This window comes from Nerophis lumbriciformis, linkage group LG01 (genome assembly GCF_033978685.3).
Source record: "Nerophis lumbriciformis linkage group LG01, RoL_Nlum_v2.1, whole genome shotgun sequence".
Lineage (NCBI taxonomy): Eukaryota > Metazoa > Chordata > Actinopteri > Syngnathiformes > Syngnathidae > Nerophis > Nerophis lumbriciformis.
The window spans coordinates 16,087,838-16,111,828 of record NC_084548.2 but is presented as its reverse complement, the minus strand read 5'-3'; the positions used below and the strand labels follow the sequence as shown (position 1 = coordinate 16,111,828).

General features: G+C 39.8%; 1 protein-coding gene across 1 annotated transcript in view; it reads right to left on the bottom strand.

Annotated features, from left to right (window-relative positions):
* The window catches only part of rimkla (ribosomal modification protein rimK-like family member A), a 41,535-nt gene extending 18,491 nt beyond the window's left edge, over window positions 1-23,044 (bottom strand). The window contains exons 1-3 of the mRNA XM_061976066.1: window positions 21,798-23,044; window positions 4,272-4,502; window positions 489-575 (exon numbers count right to left, since the gene is read on the bottom strand). Coding sequence (XP_061832050.1) covers window positions 489-575; window positions 4,272-4,502; window positions 21,798-21,960 — 481 coding nt within the window. The 5' untranslated portion in view covers window positions 21,961-23,044. The remainder of the gene's footprint in view (window positions 1-488; window positions 576-4,271; window positions 4,503-21,797) is intronic.
* Between the last annotated feature and the right edge of the window lie 947 nt (window positions 23,045-23,991).

The window sequence follows — 23,991 nt, the reverse complement described above, 5'->3', positions numbered from 1 at the left end:
TTAAATTGTTATGGAAGTTAAGGCAGGGCTACTGAGAAAGGAGGAAATGCCATTGAAAGGAAAAAGTTGGGGTCAGACTAACGGCTGTTTTCCCCAAGAATACGCAGCGATGGCAGCCTGGTCCAGGCAGTGCCCATTGTTGTTCCTTCAGACAATGGCAGAGCCAGTCAAGTGTCGATAACTATGAATGAGAAAGGGCAAATGGGTCAGCGGACACTGCGACTGTTCTGAACAAACGCAAAAACTATGCAACAAGTCTTGAACTTTCCCCCCCACTTATAACCTTCAAGTGAATTAAGAACAAATGTGTTAACCATGACCAATAATGGTTAACCCAGCAGCAATAAAGAGGCACACTAGTGTGCTGTCTAGAACACTCTTGAACATTGAATTTCCATTGGATTCATCTAAATGTGCCCTGCGTTGCACACACACATTTGCCGGCCGCTAGAGTGACTCAAGCAGGTTACACTGATCATATATCTTACCTCTGTGGCCACGTGCATTCTTCACCACCACCGGATAGCCCAGTGGCTCGGCCTCGTCAATCATCTTTCGGAAGTTGTCATGCCCCCCTGAGGAACACAAACACAAGACCACGCGGTAAGGCACCGTGTTAAAAGGAGCATCCACACTTTGATAGCGCTGTTCACAAATTGCTACTGACTGAGCTGGCAGAGTGGAGGAGGAGGAAGGGAATCCTGACTGTCGCCATGGCAACAAAAGTGACTCAAAACAGCAATGTGGTCCTGCTGTTTATCGTACAGCAGTTACAAATGAGCAGTTTCTGAAGCCAGTACAATGACGCATAGATGTGTTAAGAATATCCACAACAAAAAAAAATAATATTACACATTGTAATGTCTGCAGATGTTCAATTCTCTCTGTTTTCACATGGCCGACGGTTTATAACTGGCAGGAACAGATGTGATCCGTTGTGTCACATGGCTTTTTCCAGACACACTGATTTACATCTTTTCAGTTGTCAGTGACAAAGTGAGAGAGTGGGAGAATGAGGGGAGGGGAACGAACAAGCATGTTGGACAGGGTGGGGCGAGGGACAGCATATTTTATTTTGAAAAGTCATGAGGGGGCACGGGGTCAGGCAGCGAGGCTGTTACATAAGCTCTGTATCCACTCTGCATGGATCGCCTGGACTACTGTGAAGGGAGGCGAATGGAATGTAGGCCAAACAGCCCCCCTTGCACCCCCCCACCAACTGTGACTGCGTGCTCACAAATTCGCTGCAACAGGGATTACAAGTGAAGTGTGTGCCATATGCTGTCAGCGCTTGTTTTTCCTGAATAAATAAATGCAATTTAAAACCTCTGCATGGTGGTAATACCACATATACAATGAATGTGCATTTCCAAAAGCTGAATCTCAGAATAAAAATGTTTTCAATATACTAATCCCCTTAGAAAGACATACACCAACATCTTGTGGACCTTTAACAAAAGTTCCTGGATTGATTTTTATATACCGCTGGCCAGAAGAAGTGTGCCGAAGCGCACAAACCTTAGCTGACATTATTACTACCTCTTGTCAAAATGGACAACAGCGTAGCGTTTTAGCAATCCCCCAGATACAATGCACATATGCCTCTGAGGAAATGACATCAGAGTGACTGGGCGCTTGTTCAGTACGATGAGGCAATGACACATTATAGTGTTTTATTACTATTTATCTCTTTGCAGGAAAAAAGTCAATGCCATGTGGGAATCTAGGAGTGTTTTGACTGAGGAGCCCAATTTTGCTGATTCTGAAAGAACCACGTTTTGAGTGTGAATCGATTAGCGATGCTGCTGCTTAAGCGTGACACAAATGAACAAAGCAAGTCTACAAAATGCAGTTCACTCAGTATTTTAGTCTAACTTCTGAGCATTGACTATAATTATGCTTAATATATCACAGCATATCATAGCAATCCCAAAGTACCTTTTAAATACGGATCATACTGGCTCTGAGCTCACACGTCACTCAAGTTGGGATGTGTTCTTTTCACATTTGAACCGAGACGGTACTAATTACCGTACTCGGGAATCGATACTGGTACTAAATAGTACCAATTTTCTGTGCTATTATGTGTGTTCATGAATGTTAATTTGTTCAATAATAAAATCTAAATTTGTATTTAACATCAGTGAGCTGATAATAACTGTGCTGTCCAGTTGTTATATCTTGTTTTCTTATACTTCTGAGTCTCATTTGCATAGACTTTGAATGCAATGACTTTTTGGTGTTAAAATTCAGCTGTCTGATCATTTTCTACCAACCGGGATGTTTAATTTTGCCAGTCATAAACAAGTATGTTTTATTGTATAATATTGAGTTATTTCAGCTTCTGCTTCTTTTTAATTGTCTTATGTTGTTTTCTCATAGTCTACATCAGTGGTACCCAAACTACTGCCCGCGGGCTGAATCCGGCCCGCCAGCGTCCAAAATCAGGCCCGCGTGAAGTCCCAAGTATTAAAAAAAAAAATAATACATTTTTTATTTTTTTTTTATTTTAAAACAATTTCTGTCTTTTCTTATCCACTTTGTACCGCTTGCTACTCACGGTGTCTCCTAGCCGCTTAGGCAAATCATATTGTCTAAAAATGCATTTTCTCATCGATAACGTGACATCATCGTGCGTGCGGAAAGTGCGCTATATATATCTAATATATATATATATATATACATATATATATATATATATATATATATATATATATATATACATATATTATATATATATATATATATACATATATTTAATATATATATATATATATATATATATATATATATATATATATATATATATATATATATATATATATATATAATATGCAGCCCTTTGAGACACTTGTGATTTAGGGCTATATAAATAAACATTGATTGATTGATTGATTGATTGATTGATATATATATATATACCGTATATTACCAAATAAACGCCCTTGTGCAAATAACCGCCCATGTCCTAATAGCCGCCCGGGGTCTGACCCCATTTTGTGAATTAAACACCTCTTCCTAATAAACGCCTATGTCCAAATAGCCGCCCATGGGCTGTTATTTGCATAATTTAGATTAAAATCATATTGACTTCATTAAACCCAATTTATAAGCTAATAGGAAAAGCAAAGGTGCAATAATTCTGGTCATTACGGTAACAGCAGACGTTACGTGGGGATTCTGGGTAATCAACATATTGCAATGGGTGACCGCATATAGCGTAACACACACTCAACGACAACAACAAACCCACGAGGAAAAGTTTCAACATGGCAAGCAACAGCAGCAGTGAGTTGAATGAACAGGATACCGGTACAACACAACTGATGGACGGGAATACTTTAAGGGGGAAGAACAGAAAGTTTGACTTAAAGTTCAAGCTAGCGGTTGTGAAGTATGCGGAGCAGAATTCTGGTTTGGCAGCGGCCAGGCAGTTTAACGTTGACCCAAAACGTGTACGAGAATGGAAACAAAAAAAGGGAGAACTACAATCTCAGTCGGCAATCGATGGAAAACGGGCTCGCTTATCTGGTGGAGGTAGGAAGAAAGTGAGCGACGAGCTTGATGCTAATTTGTGTCAGTGGATACATCACGTTCGTGGACTGAACCACCGTGTGTCCCGCAAAATGATCCGCATTAAGGCAAAGGACAGTGACAGTATTATTGTTCTGTTTTGATGGTGGGTTTTATACTTGAGTACTTGGTACCATCATTTTATTTTTCCCGGTAGGCTGCTTTATTTAAAAAGTTTATTTATTTTTAGTATTTGTATTCTATTTGACAATTGTTGCACTACTGTCATGTTGAGGCCTTGTTGATCTGTTGTCTTTTGATAGTCTTGTTTTTTTGTTTGTATGTTTACATTAGCTTTTACATTTAAAGTTTTTAGTACGAAAAAAAATACTGGACACTAACCATTGTAACCAAATAATGGCCTGGTGCAGGCTGGTGCAAAAATAAATAAAAGCCTTGTGCAAATAACCGCCCATGTCCTAATAGCCGCCCGGGGTCTGACCCCATTTTGTGAAATAAACGCCCGGGCTACTATTTGGTAATATACGGTATATATATACAGCCCGGTCCCCGCTCAAATTGTTTTACCCCAATGCGGCCCCCGAGTCAAAAAGTTTGGGGACCCCTGGTCTACATTCTTAAACAGGCATTTACATTATATCTGAATTAATGCACAAATACAATTGAAATCAGTCTTGCAATCCTTTTGTCTGCATGTAAATGTAGCGAGCGATAAAAAAATACATTTCAAGGCTTACCATAGGAAAAGGTGTCGGGCAGAGGCACGCCATGTCCAGCTAGCTCCTGAAAGGTCCAGAACTTGTTGACACAGTTAAGTATAGCCTGAGGACGGTTAATGAGCCGACATCCCATCTTTTCCAGGTGCCGCAACACGGTGATGTCACTGTCTGACTGCACCCATGGCGTGGGCACTCGCACCACCACCACCTGTGGATATGATGTCACCGTTTCTTGATCTACTTGCAGGCCTGTAGGGGGAGAAGAAGATTTAAAAACATTGACATTGGGTAAACCCATTTGTTTGTAGTCTGATTTGAGCCTATTGTGGAGAGTGCCTACTCCTTTAAGTCTCCATGGAAGCACAGCCAGTAACAAACATCTGGTTTGGTGTCTCTACTTGCCACGTGTAAGAGTCCCAAACCTCTAAAAGTGGCTGGTGATGTATTGTGGAGCCCATGGCCTGCTGCTGGAGAATGTGACCTTTTTCTGGCGGAAGGACTCTGTGAACACTCTCCAGTCATTGCCGCTGCTCAACTCTGTCTGCCAGTTGGCAGAGTTAAGTACGAGGAAGAGGCACTCTGTTACAAGGCTGGTAGTGTTAAGCTGTTTGGAGACGGCTACGGCTGATGATATGATTATCTACATGCTGCTCTTCTCCATTGACTATCCTGTTGTGCTGCCAGATCCTCTGTGTGCTGGACACAACAAACCCTCTTTTTTGTAATGAAACATATCCTGACAGCAGATCAATGTTTGTTTTTGTTAGTTTGCAAGCGCGTAACCTCCAGAAACAACCCTTTGATGACATCATACAAGACTGTGGGGCCTCAGTACAGTTCAGTGAATGTGTTCACAGATTAAAATTGATGCCTGGCCTAACAAGAGGGCTGGTTGACTGTGACAGCGACACACTGGATGCAGACTCTATTGTGTTAAACATCACACGTCTGACTGTGAAGAAAAAAAAACATAGGCACGCACGGGGGTGCTGTTTGGGTCAGTGTCAACAAACAGCTCACATAAAAAAGCCTTTTCAATGACAGTTTAGTGGAATTGTGGTCTCTATGCAGACAGATGTTACAGCACATGATATGACCCAACAGATGGAATGATGGCAAACCTTGTGTACACATGAGTGCATGACATAGAGAGGGTGAAAAGTGGCTACTGTCATTGGATAACAAAATAGTTACCATTTGGCATTGTTTTGAAACTTTTCAGAAAATGAAGCACTTTTTTTTTTGGTTTTCTGTACCAGTTTTAATCTTCTCTGTTATCATGTAGTGGCTCGATTTGTCTCACTTTCTATGCTTGCTTTAATATGACCCCTGGCCTTCTAAGAAATATGACTGCGAGGTTGCACAAAATGTTAGCTCGGTGAGCACCGAAAGGATTAACTCCACATGTCCAACTTCTAGTTTTTAGTTTAGCTTTGAAAAAATTACTACTGATGGCCAAATAGCAAAGTGTGAGGATTATTACAGAAGCACAAGTGTAATAAAAAACAATTGGTAGTTTTAATGCTTTATTATATACCGGGTATTCGTTGGGTCTTAAACTATCTTAAAGGGTACCTATTATCTTAACTTATCCAACCCATTCGTACCTGTTTGTGTGTAGTTGGGATCTGCATAAGTCCTGAAAATTTGAAATCAAACCATGGAGGAATGGCGGAGATATTTATAAAACAATATTGTCTTCCTTGGTGCGTCCTCCAAACGAGCTATTTGAAATTTGCCCAATTTGTGACGTTTTTCCCCAAGTGTGACGTTAGCAGATATCTCCATATATGGGCGAGGTTAACCACAAACAGATTTGCGCGAGTCCGCCATTGTAGTCTTACGCTGTATTCAATCAATCAATCAATTAATCAATGTTTATTTATATAGCCCTAAATCACAAGTGTCTCAAAGGGCTGCACAAGCCACAACGACATCCTCGGTACAGAGCCCACATAAGGGCAAGGAAAAACTCACCCCAGTGGGACGTCGATGTAAATGACGATGAGAAACCTTGGAGAGGACCGCATATGTGGGCAACCCCCCCCCCCCCCCCCTCCCCCTCTAGGGGAGACCGAATGCAATGGATGTCGAGTGGGTCTGACATAATATTGTGAGAGTCCAGTCCAAACAATAAGCTCCTTTTTTTCCCAGCTCTTGTTGTGGGGCAGACTGGCTCGTACATGCACATGCATCCTCTGCTGTTGCCATTTCTATTACAAAGCAGCACATAGTTCAAACTTACATCTGTTAGTAGACTCCATATGAGAAGCGCTAAAATCTACAACATGGCTGGCGGGGCGAAGATGCAGTCAAAGAAAATTGAGGCACGTAAAAAAAGAGCGGCCACAAAACTTTGCATCTTTAAAAAAAGACGGCCAGAAAACGACTTGAAGATTGTCTGTTAAACATAATCCATGCCGGATTTTGACTAAAGAACCACCATTACATGTTATGTAGACCCCTAGGAAGTTTTAAATGGACTAAAGAACCACCATTACATGTTATGTAGACCACTAGGAAGTTTTAAATGTAGAAAAAAATCGTAATATGACCCCTTTAAAACTAATAATTTGAGTTTAACACCTTAAAATGTCTTAGATGTCATCAAAATATCATACAAAGTGTTAAATACAACAATGAAAGGTCTTAAAACTGTTTTAAAGTTATGTTTATTTTTAATAAATGCAGAAACTTCAATCTCACTTTTAAATGTTTCGATTGTTTCGATGTTTCGGCAAACACTCCTCCAGTGATAATAATACCTGAAAGAAATATAGTTTATTAGGAGGATACTGAATTTGAGAAGCGGCTCCACATGGTGTATGGAGATGGACAGTTATCGGTTTGACCACCTTTGTAGCATCTAATTCTTCTGGTCGGCAGACTGAGCATCGAAAATAAGAATCGACATTTTAAAAATTTAGCAGAAAAATCAGAATGTAAAACCTTGTTCCCGTTATTTTTGATGCCCAAAAACATTGGAATTCAATGGATAATTAGAAAAATAGATGTTGTGATGTTAGATGTTAAAGGGGAACTGCACTTTTTTGGAATTTTGCCTATCGTTCACAAACATTTTGCTCATTTTAAGCATATGTGGCGCATTCATTTTTAAACACATGACGACGTTCACTTTTTTTTTTTTTTTACAACATCACTGATAACTAGTCACTGCAGACTTTATGAGAGCCAACAAACATAATAAAAATCACTTACTGTGCAAGTTCTGCTGTCATTAGGATGCCCACTGCAAGGATGTTCATATATTCCATAGATAAAAAATGACTCATAATCTTTGCTAAGAAAAAGAGGGGTGAGGGATGTGGGGGGTTGGACCAAACGTCTTTTTGTGTCGTTCTAGTCTTTCTGCGTCTAAAGTGGCTGTCAAAGTGTACCAACTTGTCGGAATACTTCCTTATCCTTCTACTTTCCAGGTGAGAGGCATGATTTGTGAGCTACAATAAAGTTTTAACGAGCAAAGAAACAAGGAAGCAGTAGTTCATGTCAACATTGGCACCTAAGCTTGTGCAGCTTCAAATAGTTTATTTGCGCTAGTGCTTATAATAACAATATCACTAATACTTGGTTAATATTCAAGTCACAAAATGTAAATGGGAGTATTTTGGGCGGTTTTTGGATGTTCTTTAATCAGAATAGAGAACCTCTCATTGGCTCCGCTGTAAGCGGACTTTTATTTATGGGTTACAATGCATTTTGAAAAAGACACATCCGTTGTCATGTCTTTCATAATGATTGTGAACGTAAGGTAAAAATTCCCCAAAAAGTGCAGTTCTCTTTTAAAGAGGCTTCTGGTGTTTTAGTTAGGGTAAGCATTTTGTTTTCCAATGTGAAAGAGCAGTACATTCATATTCATACAATTAATTGTGGGCCTCTGCCTTCCTTCATGTCTTGGTACTTATTGTCAGTACTCAGTATGGATGTGAAATGGTCTTAACTTTTATTCATTATGGTCTTAAAAAGTCTTAACTTTGACTTGTTAAAACTTGCAGAGAACCAGTTATTGTGTTGTTAACTACACATTCACAATGCATTTTTTGTTACTTGCATTGAACAAAGAGAGCACAGTCTACCAAGTCAAATTCTTTGTGTGTTAAGCATACTTGGCCAATAAATCTGATTCTGATTCTAAAAATGTTCATATGAATAATAATCTTACACTTTGATGCAGCAATGGATTAGTTTAATTTATATTATTTGTTTGGAAAAAAATATATTTAAAATTGGAACAAATCGGAGATTGACTACCACACCACTAAATTTTTCACTTCAACTTTTGACATTTTAAGACGATTGCGTGCACAAACGAGGTGTGAAACAAGAAGGCAGCAGGCAGGATGCCTTTTGGTCTTCACACGGAGGAGGGGAACAGTGTTGCCATAAAAATACTACACCCCTGCCCCCCCGCCCCCCTCTCTCTCTCCTCAAAATCTCTGTACACAAGCAAAGGGCTTCATGGTCACACCAAACCCATTCAACACTCACACACTGCTCCGATTGTACTAGCACACACAAAGCAATGCAAGTGATGCTACAGTGGGAAGTGTCAGAGAGTTGTATCTCGGTTTCTGAGACACACAACTATGTTTTTACTCTGTGTGTCTCCAATTACAAAGCAACTGTGTAGAAACCAGACAAGCAGTGGTCACCAAGAACACTGGTCTCGGCCATGAACCAAAACAAGATAGCTCATCCACCCTGTGTACTGGAACATCAAAGGATGGAGGGAGGGGCATTGTGATATTTTTATATTTAAAAAATATGTACCGTATTTTTCGGAGTATAAGTCGCACCGCAGTATAAGTCGCACCTGCCGAAAATGCATAATAAAAAAGGAAAAAAACATATATAAGTCGCACTGGAGCCCGGCCAAACTATGAAAAAAACTGCGACGTATAGTCCAAAAAATACGGTATTTAAAAAGGCTAAAAAAGTTATTTTTAAGACAAAGCTTTGTGTTATTATTAGTCATTATGTTGTAGCCTGACTCGTAGCCTATTGAGTTAGTTATTAATATTAACATTTCCGATATGTTTGTTTTTTGCTCTGTTATTGCAGGTTGGTTTTGTTTATATTTAATCTCAACAATAAAAAAACAAAACTTCCTTTTAAGTTGGGTGGAGGATGGGGGGGTGTTAGGACTAAAGCATTGTTGTTCCATTTGCAACATGACACACATTATATGCATTCCATTTCAATGAGATACCAACAAACGTTCACTGGTGGGTCCTGAGGCCCACATAGAAGCATGTCGCTCAAAATACAAACTTTGCAGCGTATGTTGTAGGTCAATACACATCCAAAGCACATTTTTTTAACCCGATCCTAAATGGATTCATACTTTTCGAGAATCTTTAAAAAATATATATATACACAGTACAGGTCAATAGTTTGGACACACCTTCTCATTCAATGCGTTTTCTTTATTTTCATGACTATTTACATTGTAGATTGTTACTGAATGCATCAAAACTATGAATGAACACATGTGGAGTTATGTACTTAACAAAAAAAAAGTGAAATAACTGAAAACATGTTTTATATTCTAGTTTCTTCAAAATAGCCACCCTTTGCTCTGATTACTTTTTTGCACGCTTTTGGCATTCTCTCCATGAGCTTCAAGAGGTAGTCACCTGAAATGGTTTTCACTTTGCAGGTGTGCTTGGATTGAACCCAGGACCTTTGTATTGTGAGGCACACGCACTAATCCCTGTTCCATCTTGCAAATTCTTATATATTTTTTAAGAATCTATTTTTGGATTATAATCAATATTGTTACTTTTATAATTGTTTGATTTTCTTTTTTATAGTATTATATTCAAACAAGTATTGTATTTGTGCTTAGGCCTGGGTCGATATTCGATAAGTCAATAAACTGAACTATAGAAAAATTTAGTCGGTAACTTTTCCAGCGTCGGTAATCGCCATATGCACACGTTGTTACGGCTGAAAGAGGCAAAACTATCACTCTTTTTAGCAGCTGCGGGCGTTTGTACTACATGCACATAAACAGTAATGATAACCGCTGTAAAACCCCCAAAAGTTAGTATCCCATCTATCCATTTTCTACTGTTTGTTACCATATTAAATTAAAATGATCGGAAAACCGTGATTGCATAACTGCACTTTGATAAACTTATGGAAGGATTAGCATTAGTATGCTAACTATATTAAATGCTTACATGAAAACAAGCGACATTAACTCCTTTTCTTACTGTGCTGAAAATCTTAATTTCCCATCGGGGATTAATAAAGTATTTCTGATTCTGATTTTCCAATTAAGAAACATTATACCCAAATCTAAACTTGTATAAACACATTATTGTCTAAACAACTAAAACCCAGTATTCACATTGAACATAAAGGCTGTGCTGTCTTTGCACAAAGTGATCAATGACAGTTTTGAGTTGAAACAGATGTCGTTCAACAGGAAGTGAACTCGCATGACATCACATAAACCGTAAGAGAAACAAACTGATCAACCATTTGCATTCATCAAAACAAAATTCTAAAATGTTTACAATTAAAATGGAAAAATATAAACATATTTAAACACACAAATACAAATTACTCTTATGAATCCAGAACAATATGGGATCTTTCCTCTGCCAAGAATGTACAAAATATTTTAGTGTGCATACAAGTACTCTTTGAGCATATTCAAAAATACCATTGTCATAATAATAATAACGGTGATAATTTTGGTCATAATTTATAATATATAATATATATATATATATATATATATATATACATATATATATATATATATATACAGTATATTTATTTATTTTGCCATTTTATAAAATTTTTGGTTTGTGTATTTTGGTTGTGATTTTTTTTCCAAGTGCAAAAATTTGCTAACAGAGTATATTTTATTCTTATTATTTGTTTGTTTTATTTACCTTGGATAATTTAAAAGTTTGCATTCCAATTACAATGTTAAAATACACCAGAAATACAAGTTTAATGCATTTGAAATTATATACCCGCATTATTACTATAGATTATTATTTCATCAGTGGTTAATTTGGTCTCCAAAAAATAATGGCAATAATATTGCTTATCTGCAATAATTGTGTAGGTCAATATATCATCGAGCAAAATTTGTTATAGGCCCAGGCCTATTTTTACTCAATTGCTTTGTTCATTTCTATCCTAAATCCTAACTATTGTAAAGCTGGCAGTGAGTTTGAGCGGCTCTATTTTCTTTTAGTAGATAGACATAGATATACTGAAACAAACTGCAACAAAAAACAATGCAATTAACAGTGCAATAAACAGCAATAACAGTGCAATCACATCTTTCATATAATCGACAGTATTACCGTTTTTCAAAATTTTTGAAATGTATTTATTTATTTTCATAACATGGTCACTACTGCCTAGTTTTTTTATATTCTTATTTTTACAGTTATATTTGTATTCTTATTTTTACTTGTTTACTTTTATTGTTATTGTTATATTTTCTATTTTATTTCCATTTATACCTCCATTATTTACTTTTTAAATTCTATCTCAATTCTGTACACTGCTGCTGGAAATTAAATTTTCCCAAGGGAAAGAAGAGGAGCTTTTGTAACCTGTTTTGAAAAGGTGTCATTATAATTTTAATACCAAATAATATATAACAACAATTGTGTTGAATCGAAAATCGATTCTGAATCGAATCGTCACCCAAAGAATCGGAATCGAATTGTGAGGTGACCAAAGATTCTCACCTCTAGTATGTTGCAATTACCACATTCTTTAATATCACACATTTGCCGCTTCACTGCGCCACGTGATGGACAGTCGTCTCTGTGATGCTGATAGCCGTGCTTAAGCAAAAGGTTACATCTTTCAACTGTATGACTCAAAGAGCTCCAAGACTTGTTTCAATGTTGTGTGGCATGTCATGCCCCTCTGTGCTACTTCATGTATCTCTCTATCACAGATGAGTGTTTCCAAATGGAATGCAGAGGAGGGAGGTTGAAAGCAAGTGGCACTGCACTATTTTTGCAGCATCAATAATGTGTATTTTCTACATGAGGATGTACAAACAAGACACAGTACAATGGAAATATTAAATATTAAATTGATCAGGATGCTAGTCAATGTCCAATTTATCACCACTGGAAATAGTTCAAAAGAAAACTCGCTTTCACAAAACTTAAGAGGCACTTTTTTAAATTTTAGTTTAACAAAATAGTCATACCACTTCCATACACGTGTAAAAGTAACTCAACCACTATATTACACGAAAACAATAAAACAGGCTTTAAACACTTATATTAAAAATGAGCATGTAATAAAAGTCACAGATAGGCCTCACTTGTCTCATTCTTTCTCCATTACAAGTGTAAAAAGAAGCTAACACTAATGTAAAAAAAAAAACAAAAAACAAAAAAAAACACAACTGTATTTACAACCCCCAATCCTGCTCATAAACAAAAACAACCATATTTGTGGAGATTAAGAAGCCTCATTTTGCAGATAAACAAAAACTCCACTCTTCATCAAAAGTCAATTCAATTTCCTTTATTTAACCAGGTAACGACTCATTGAGATTAAAATCTCTTTTTCAAGAGTCACTTGACAAAGAGGGCGGCACAAACAAAGTTACAATACTAATTACAACAAGACAATACAACAGAACAACAGCAGTCATACCACAACGGGTCAAAAATAATTTAAAACAATTAAGTAATAATTATATTTAAAAGCAAGTACATTTCCAAAGACAACAGGTTTCTCGATCTTTTAAAATGGACTTAAACTCCCCCAAAGTGGGGACTAATACTAGCATATTGGATTGTTATTAAATCTAATGTAACAGCTAAGTTGTGTTGGTGTTATTAGTTTCAGATCGTCATAAGGGTGATGCATTTATCATCACTTCGTTGTGAAACCGCTCTTAGAATGCCCCTCCAAACAAATCATGAGACGTGAAATGCCTCTCGCCTTGTTGAATGCTGGGTTTGTCTGTGCGCGAGATCGTTAGTCACTGAAAAGCTAAATGTGTGTAAACGCGTACTTTCATGGGTGCTCCTGTGGACAAACCACACCAATTAATGTCCGTGTAAAAGTTAATCCTGTGCTCAACTGGACTATGACAGAACCCTGCCAATCAGTAATCCTGTTTGTAGCTTAGTTTAGCATGTACACACTAATTTCTACATCCTATGTCCTATTTGGATTCCTTGAACTTTCCTGCATCTACTGTACATGTCTATATACTCTAGGTGTAAAGGTAATATATTACCTAGTTGCAAAATCTACACACAGACAAGGGCCACTGTTAAACTGAAGACCTCCAGTGATAAAGTAAGCGTCCTCCAAGTATGAGTAATCCATCCACTGGCGGTTAATCTGTGCAGTCAGGGCTCAGGAGACATTTGCTATATGCGCCTGGATGGATTACAGGTAACGCTAACTCTCTTGCTCCAGTTGTGTGCAAACAGGTCTAGACGGTGCTCCACCTGGCTGGGGATAACATTAACCGACGGAAGCAAAACAATTAACACAATTAGCTCTGCAAAAGAGGTCATGTCATTGCATGAGTTTGTCTTCAGGACTTAATGTTTGTGGTCTACCTCTATGTAGTGCTACAAGAAATTCAAACATTCTTTAGAAAACATTCTTTTAACCCTAACCAGAACTCTCGGTCTGATTTGTCGAAAATTTGAAATCAAATAATGGCGGCATGGCGGAGATATTTGTAAAACAATCTTGCCTTCTATCAAACTTGTTTCAAACAAACCTTTTGGAATTTGAAACTTCAGCGGATATTTCCACATATGGTAGCAGTTTACCCAAAGAGTTTTGCGCAAGTCCCCCATATTTATTCAGTTGTAGTTCGAAGTTGTAGTCAGTAAGTTGCTTCTTTTTCTCTATCCTCTTGTAAGAACTGAACTGGGCAAGAAAGCATTTAGGTTTTCAGCACCAAAGGCTTGGAATAACCTACAATCGAATATTAAACTTCAAACCCTTGTTACATTGAATGAGTTTAAAGGGGAACATTATCACCAGACCTATGTAAGCGTCAATATATACCTTGATGTTGCAGAAAAAAGACCATATATTTTTTTAACCGATTTTCGAACTCTAAGTGGGTGAATTTTGGCGAATTAAACGCCTTTCTATTATTCGCTCTCGGAGCGATGACACATCGGGAAGCAATCCGCCATTTTCTCAAACACATTACAAACACCGAGTCAAATCAGCTCTGTTATTTTCCGTTTTTTTGACTGTTTTCCGTACCTTGGAGACATCATGCCTCGTCGGTGTGTTTTCGGAGGGTGTAACAACACGAACAGGGACGGATTCAAGTTGCACCAGTGGCCCAAAGATGCGAAAGTGGCAAGAAATTGGACGTTTGTTCCGCACACTTTACCGATGAAAGCTATGCTACGACACAGATGGCAAGAATGTGTGGATATCCTGGGACACTCAAAGCAGATGCATTTCCAACTGGACTGGACAGATCAGCTTTCAGGAAAAGAGAGCGGATGAGGGTATGTCCACAGAATATATTAATTGATGAAAATTGGGCTGTCTGCACTCTCAAAGTGCATGTTGTTGCCAAATGTATTTCATATGCTGTAAACCTAGTTCATAGTTGTTAGTTTCCTTTAATGCCAAACAAACACATACCAATCGTTGGTTAGAAGGCGATCGCCGAATTCGTCCTCGCTTTCTCCCGTGTCGCTGGCTGTCGTGTCGTTTTCGTCGGTTTCGCTTGCATGCGGTTCAAACCGATATGGCTCAATAGCTTCAGTTTCTTCTTCAATTTCGTTTTCGCTACCTGCCTCCACACTAGAACCATCCGTTTCAATACATGCGTAATCTGTTGAATCGCTTAAACCGCTGAAATCCGAGTTTGAATCCGAGCTAATGTCGCTATACCTTGCTGTTCTATGCGCCATGTGTGCCGTCACAGGAAAATGGACGGGTGTATATGGTTAAAATCAGGCACTTTGAAGCTTTTTTTAGGGATATTGCGTGATGGGTAAAATTTTGAAAAAAACTTTGAAAAATAAAATAAACCACTGGGAACTGATTTTTAATGGTTTTAACCCTTCTGAAATTGTGATAATGTTCCCCTTTAAAGTTTCTGTGAAAGGATTGCAGTCTACCTTGTCTGTATGCACATGTGTCATGTGAGCAAGTTTTAATGTTGTAAATGTGATGTTTTATGTGTTGTTTACTGTTTTTAATGTAACCTTGCTGCTGCCCTCTTGGCCAGGTCTCCCTTGGAAAAGAGATCCTTGATCTCAATGGGATTTTTACCTGGTTAAATAAAGGCTAAATAAAAAAATAAAAAAATTGTTGTGGGGTAGACTGTCTCATACATTTACATGCATCCCATGCTATTGCCATTTTTTCTATCAAAAGTAGCATATAGTTCTATTTTACATCTGTCAGTAGACTCAGTATGGAAGCACTAAAAACCACAACATGGCTGAAGGGGGACGCAGTCGAAGGCGGCTTGGCTTGAAAGAGGGCTTCGGCACGTAAATAAGACTGCCCACAAAACGGCACATTAAGAGACATTCAGAAAGCGTCTTGAAGATGGTCTGTAAAATGTAATCTATACAAAATTCTAAACAAAGAACCACAATTACATATTATGTAGACCAGAAGGAAGTGTTTTCAATAAGGGATTAGAATATGGGGGGAACTTAGAAGTCAAATAACTTTTTCTTTGGATGCTTTGGATGCATGTACAAAAGTATCATTGCACTGTGCATTTATATGTGTCGAATCCCGTCAACACACTTTGGTTTGAAAAATGTAACTGTGAGCTGGTTGCAAACAGCCCCTTTAATGTGCTAATTGAGACACACACACATCTCTCATCCAGTGACACTAGTCCACTTTACACCGGCCTGATGAATTCCATGTGTGTGTGTTGCTTAGGCACCTACTGTCACGATCACATGATGGAGCACAAGTCAGCGTTTTGAAAATGTGCTTTCATAACAGTCAAAAAACACAAAGTGAAATGGTCTTCTTTGCTGCAATATTACAACAGAGCAATTGTTTCCTATTTGACAAACCATGCCCTTGTTTGTCATCTCTTACTTGATAGGAGTATGAGCGAAATCAATGGGCTGCTTATATTTATCAAATATTTGATGCATTTCATATGGTTTTGTGTACCATATAAAAACATAAAAATCATTTGTGTTTGCATATTTCTCATTGCCGAGAGCTCAAACCACGCGTACACGTTGTTGTGTGTCCGTATGCGGAGTAAACCTTATAGAACAAACTGGACTTACAGCACAAGCAATGCCAAACTATCAATCGATTTAAACTATTATACAAACATGGGGTCTGGTTCAAATATAGATGAGGGTCTTTAATTTGACCTGCTGTTGTACTCTGTCTTAAAGTGTTAACATGTGCTCAATTATTTCCTTACCATTGTTGCTATGTTGTCTTTTACCATTGTTGGTATTTTGTCTATTACCATTGTTGGTATTGTTCATTCTTCCTACATTGTTGATGCAAACTATTGTTACAGTCAGTGTAATAATTCTTGTTACCTGTGGTAATGCCACCATGATACAACATTTGTATTATAATCCTTAAACAAAGTAACAGTGAAACTCAATGTATTAATCACTGAATTGAGAACTGGGGGTGGGATTAAATCAATCAATCAATCAATCAATCAATCAATCAGTCAATGTTTACTTATATAGCCCTAAATCACGAGTGTCTCAAAGGGCTGCACAAGCCACAACGACATCCTTGTTATGGATAACAATAGTGGATATATAATAAATTAGTTATCTTCTTCCCACTCCCTTTCAGGCAAAACTGGACCATCATGCATACATACTGTACATTACCTTTTGCATTATATTAATTTATGTATGTTTTTTTGTTTTTTTTATACATACAAGTTCTTTTAGACAGCTGGACTGGAGGGGGAACAATCTTACTTCCGCCCTTATTTGCCCTCCTCGACTTCCCATAGACCAATGGCTCTTAACCTGGGTTCGATCGAACCCTTGGGGTTCGGTGAGTCGGCCTCAGGGGTTCGACGAAGGTCAAAACACACCCGACTCATCGTGTAAATACAAACTTCTCCCTATCGACGTATCACGGATACGGCAACAGCTGACTGGTTTGCAGGTGTGTAGTTTGTTGTGAGTTTATGCACTGTGTTGGTTTTGTTGTTTAAACAAGGTGATGTTCATGCACGGTTCATTTTATGCACCAGTAAAAAAAACATGGTAACACTTTAGTATGGGGAACATATTCACCATTGATTAGTTGCTTATTAACATGCAAATTAGTAACATATTGGCTCTTAACTAGTCATTATTAAGTACTTATTAATGACTTATTCAGCATGGCCTTATTATAACCCTAACCCTCTAACCCTGATCCTAACCCAGTGGTTCTTAACCTTGTTGGAAGTACCGAACCCCACCAGTTTCATATGCGCATTCACTGAACGCTTCTTTAGTGAAAAATAAAAATAAAAATTTTCAAATTCAAGACAAAGTTATATGTTTTTGGTAACACTTTAGTATGGGGAACATATTCTAAGTAACAAAGACTTAATTTAGAGTTATTTGGACACTAGGGGAACATATTCTAAGTAATAAAGACTTAATTTAGTGTTATTTGGTTAGGGTTCCCCATACTAAAGTGTTACCATGTTTTTTTTTACTGGTGCACAAAATGAACCGTGCATGAACATCACCTTGTTCAAAGAACAAAACCAACACAGTGCATAAACTCACAACAAATTACACACCTGCAAATCAGTCAGCTGTTGCCGTATCCGTAATACGCCAATAGGGAGAAGTTTGTATTTACACGATGAGTCGGGTTTGTTTTGATCTCCGCCAAACCCCTGAGGCCGACTCACCGAACCCCTAGGGTTCAATCGAACCCAGGTTAAGAACCACTGCCCTAACCCTAACCAAATAACTCTAAATTAAGTCTTTATTACTTAGAATATGTTCCCCTAGTGTCCAAATAACTCTAAATTAAGTCTTTGTTACTTAGAATATGTTCCCCATACTGGCACCCTCAGTGTAACCTGTATCGCTGAAGATCAAGTATGCGTTGCATTCACTCCTCTGTGGTGCCAGAGCCGCACATGTTATGTAACTGAGCCAGCACTCGTTGGACTGGATGAAAAGGGGACGTTACAATTCTCGGGTGGGGCACTGAAATTTGGGAGTCTCCCGGGAAGTTTGGCAAGTATGAGAATTAGCGGTGTACTGCGGCACCGCCGCTGTATATAATCGGCGGGCCAGCTCTAGTGTTAATTTGATATCACCTCACGGGACAAGTGAAATTACACGGCGGGCTAAATTCGGCCCGAGGGCCAGAGTTTGACACCCATGGTTTATATGAAATCATTGAAGGCCTACTGAAACCCACTACTACCGACCACGCAGTCTGATAGTTTATATATCAATGATGAAATCTTAACATTGCGACACATGCCAATACGGCCGGGTTAACTTATAAAGTGCAATTTTAAATTTCCTGCGAAACTTCCGGTTGAAAACGTCTAGGTATGATGACGTATGCGCGTGACGTCGATGGTTGAAACGGAAGTATTGGGACGCCATTGTATCCAATACAAAAAGCTCAGTTTTCATCGCAAAATTCCATAGTATTCTGGACATCTGTGTTGGTGAATCTTTTGCAATTTGTTTAATGAACAATGGAGACTGCAAAGAAGAAAGCTGTAGATGCGATCAGTGTATTAGCGTCTGGCTACAGCAACACAACCAGGACGACTTTGACTTGGATAGCAGACGCGCTATCTGACGCTAGCCGCCGACCGCATCGATGATCGGGTGAAGTCCTTCGTCGCTCCGTCGATCGCTGGAACGCAGGTGAGCGTCGGTGTTGATGAGCAGATGAGGGTTGGCGTAGGTGGAGAGCTAATGTTTTTATCATAGCTCTGTCGAGGTCCGTAGGTAAGTTAGATTCAATGGCGTCGTTAGCAACAGCATTGTTAAGCTTCGCCAGGCTGGAAAGCATTAACCGTGTAGTTACAGGTCCATGGTTTAATAGTGTTGTTGATTTTCTGTCTATCCTTCCAGTCAGGGATTTATTTCTTTTGTTTCTATCTGCAGTTAAGCACGATGCTATCACGTTAGCTCCGTAGCTAAAGTGCTTCACTGATGTATTGTCGTGGAGACAAATGTCACTGTGAATGTCCATTTCGCGTTCTCGACTCTCATTTTCAAGAGGATATAGTATCCGAGGTGGTTTAAAATACAAATCCATGATCCACAATAGAAAAAGGAGAGAGTGTGGAATCCAATGAGCCCTTGTACCTAAGTTACGGTCAGAGCAAAAAAAGATGCGTCCTGCACTGGACTCTAATACTTCACTCTCACGTTCCTCATCCACGAATCTTTCATCCTGGCTCAAATTAATGGGGTAATCGTCGCTTTCTCGGTCCCAATCGCTCTCGCTGCTGGTGTAAACAATGGGGAAATGTGAGGAGACTTTCAACTTGTGACGTCACGCTACTTTCGGTACAAGCAAGGTTGTTTTTTTTTATCAGCGACCAAAAGTTGCGAACTTTATCGTCGTTGTTCTATACTAAATCCTTTCAGCAAAAATATGGCAATATCGCGAAATGATCAAGTATGACACATAGAATGAATCTGCTATCCCCGTTTAAATTAAAAAAAATTAATTTCAGTAGGCCTTTAAGTAAGACTGCGTAAAACGGCCTTCTTTCATCTCTGTAATATCGTTAACATTCGTTCTATTTTATCCACTAGCGACGCTGAGATCATTATTCATGCGTTCGTTACGACTCGTCTCGACTACTGTAACGTATTATTTTCGGGTCTCCCTATGTCTAGCATTAAAAGATTACAATTGGTACAAAATGCGGCTGCTAGACTTTTGACAAGAACAAGAAAGTTTGATCATATTACGCCTATACTGGCTCACCTGCACTGGCTTCCTGTGCACTTAAGATGTGACTTTAAGGTTTTACTACTTACGTATAAAATACTACACGGTCTAGCTCCGTCCTATCTTGTCGATTGTATTGTACCAAATGTCCCGGCAAAAAATCTGCGTTCAAAGAACTCCGGCTTATTAGTGATTCCCAGAGCCCAAAAAAAGTCTGCGGGCTATAGAGCGTTTTCTATTCGGGCTCCAGTACTATGGAATGCCCTCCCGGTAACAGTTAGAGATGCTACCTCAGTAGAAGCATTTAAGTCCCATCTTAAAACTCATTTGTATACTCTAGCCTTTAAATAGACCCCCCTTTTAGACCAGTTGATCTGCCGTTTCTTTTCTTATCTCCTCTGCTCCCCTCTTCCTTGTGGAGGGGGGGGGGCACAGGTCCGGTGGCCATGGATGAAGTGCTGGCTGTCCAGAGTCGGGACCCGGGGTGGACCGCTCGCCTGTACATCGGCTGGGACCATCTCTGCACTGCTGACCCGTCTCCGCTCGGGATGGTGTCCTGCTGGCCCCACTATGGACTGGACTCTTACTATTATGTTGGATCCACTATGGACTGGACTCTCACAATATTATGTCAGACCCACTCGACATCCATTGCATTCGGTCTCCCCTAGAGGTCCTCTCCAAGGTTTCTCATAGTCATTCACATCGACGTCCCACTGGAGTGAGTTTTTCCTTGCCCTTATGTGGGCTTTGTACCGAGGATGTCGTTGTGGCTTGTGCAGCCCTTTGAGACACTCGTGATTTAGGGCTATATAAAAAAACATTGATTGATTGATTGATTATGTTGAAGGGAGATGGAGAATATAAGATTTTCCTTCATCCTGCTCCTTCTCAGGCATCGGTGAGTAAATGTATAATTGAACAATTGTGGTATAATTGTCTATCGATCAAAGATGCACATCATCCATCCATCCATTTTCTACCGCTTATTCCCTTTTGGGGTCGCGGGGGGCGCTGGAGCCCATCTCAGCTACAATCGGGCGGAAGGCGGGGTACACCCTGGACAAGTCGCCACCTCATCGCAGGGCCAACACAGATAGACAGACAACATTCACACACTAGGGCCAATTTAGTGTTGCCAATCAACCTATCCCCAGGTGCATGTCTTTGGAGGTGGGAGGAAGCCGGAGTAAACGGAGGGAACCCACGCAGTCACGGGGAGAACATGCAAACTCCACACAGAAAGATCCCGAGCCCGGGATTGAACCCAAGACTACTCAGGACCTTCGTATTGTGAGGCAGATGCACTAACCCCTCTTCCACCGTGCTGCCCAGATGCACATCAATGAAGGAGATAACTAAAAATGAAAAATTCGGTGAGTAGGCGCGTGGAAAGTAGGTTAGGCGGTCACACATTTTGCTTACACTTCGCCTCCTTGCTAGCAGGCGCACCGGGGCTAGCCCACGCTGCACCCCCCCCCCCGTCCTCCACCCCATCCACCCCCAGACAATAACGGCTAGCTTGTAGCATCGAGCACCGCCTGACTCCGGAGGTTTACCCCCGACCAAAACGTACATTCGACTCCTTCTTTAAAACCGCAAGTATAACGAGATTATATTTACCCAGTTGCCCCTCGCTGATGGTGAGCACGATCTGATCCATGAGGAGAGAGCGGAATTCCACATCCTCCTCCGCGCAGCGCTCCTTCAATGCCCGGAGGATCTGAACTTGGGGGTACTCCTGGCTGATACGCCGGTCGGTCACGAACCAAAGACGGGAGCACATTTTTTTCAGAAGGCTTGTGATTCCCAAATAATATATATATATATATTTTAAAAAAAAAAACAAGTCCAAAAGGAGTTGTAGCTGCTGCGCGGGAGGAGGGGAGGCTCCGGGGGTTGGGCAGCGGTGGAAAATAGCACCGGGATGCTCACACAATGGAGACCTGGCGCGACTACTGAAGAGAACCGCCGGTAAAGAGCCGCATTAGCCAGGAAGAATAGTCTTCTCTATCCCCTTTGTTTGCCTTCATTTGTCGCCATTTAGTAACAGCAAAGCTATACACGCTGCCGAACTAACACGCCTCGTGGCACTTTGTCGCCCAAAAAAAAACAAAAAACAAGCTAGCTCCCGAACAAAAGTATCCCTGAGAAAGTAACGCTTCTCTGGCGCCGAGACCCGCGCGACCCGTCGGTGCTCGGTAGGGGGGTGAGGGGGGGTTGGGGGGGGGGCTCCGCTATCCACGCCGTGCTGGTGCTGAAAAGTGCACGCCGGTTTATTGTCGCGCGATGTATACAACTCCTCTCCTCCGCGTGCACACGCCGGGGACTGCCCCCCCCCCAAAAAAAAAAAAAAAAAAACCGCTGATGGGCAGCTGTCAGCCAATAGGAGAGCCGGGATCGTGTCGCTGACCTAACGGTGTGCGGAAAAAGTGGGCGGGGATAATGTTAAGCGGACCAATGGGAGGCGGAAACGTCACACACACACAAAAAAAAGGGGCCGAGTCTATAGAGGGCGCGCGGCGTTAAGGCGTGAAACAGTGCGTGAAGACTCCAGCGCGCGCTCCTCCTCCAGAACCGGTTCAGACCAGACGGTGCGAGCAGGCGAGAAATCAAAACACGTCCATGAGGCGCGTTATTAGCCTTTTTTTTTTTCTTTTTTTTTTTTTACATTACATCCAAACAAACAACAACAACAACAAAAGTACCGTTTCGAACTATTAAGCTCAGCAGCAGTGTTGGATTGTAAATATGTTTTCTTTGTACGGAAAGCCAGAAAGGTCAAAAGTGCCCAGAGAGCGCTGATGGTAGGCGACAATCTCACTGGAGGAGGAAGAGGAGGAGGAGGAGGAAGGGGGAGGGCCGAGCCAAACACATTCCTTCCTTCCACGAACAATCCCTGCTGCAGTTGCATCATCCCAGCATCTTTCTTGTGCTGGTGTCATCTTCATAACAACCACTTGAACAATGCACTCCTGATGGCCGACATTTAATTGCAATAACTGACACAACGCATGTTTTGAAATCATTGGGAAAACATTAAAATAATTGATTTTCTATCAAAATTGTGAACCATTTTGAAGAATACCCGTTATTTAAAAAAATAATACGTTAATCGCGAATCAAACGTTTTTAAGTAAAATATTTAAAAGGATACACATTTCAAAGTGTGTCCTTTGTGTTGAACCATCACAACATTCAGTTTAAGGCTACAGCGACCTCTCGTGGTCGACTTGCAAATGATCACTTGCTGAGCTATGGCGTTCGGATTAACCTGCAACACCTGCTGTTCTTATTAGGGCTGCGAATCTTTGGGTGTCCCACGATTCGATTCAATATCGATTCTTGCGGTCACGATTCGATTATAAATCGATTTTTTTCGATTCAACGCAATTCTCGATTAAAAAACTATATTTTTCCGATTCAAAACAATTCTCTATTCATTCAATACATAGGATTTCAGCAGGATCTACCCCAGTCTGCTGACATGCAAGCAGAGTAGTAGATTTTTGTAAAAAGCTTTTATAATTGTAAAGGACAATGTTTTATCAACTCATTGCAATAATGTACATTTGTTTTAACTATTGAATGAACCAAAAATATGACTTATTTTATCTTTGTGAAAATATTAGACACAATGTGTTGTCAAGCTTATGAGATGCGATGCAAATGTAAGCCGCTGTGACACTATTGTTAATTTATTTTTATTTTTTTTATTTTATTTTTTATAAATGTCTAATGATAATGTCAATGAGGGATTTTTAATCACTGCTATGTTGAAATTGTTACTAATATTGATACTGTTGTTGATAATATT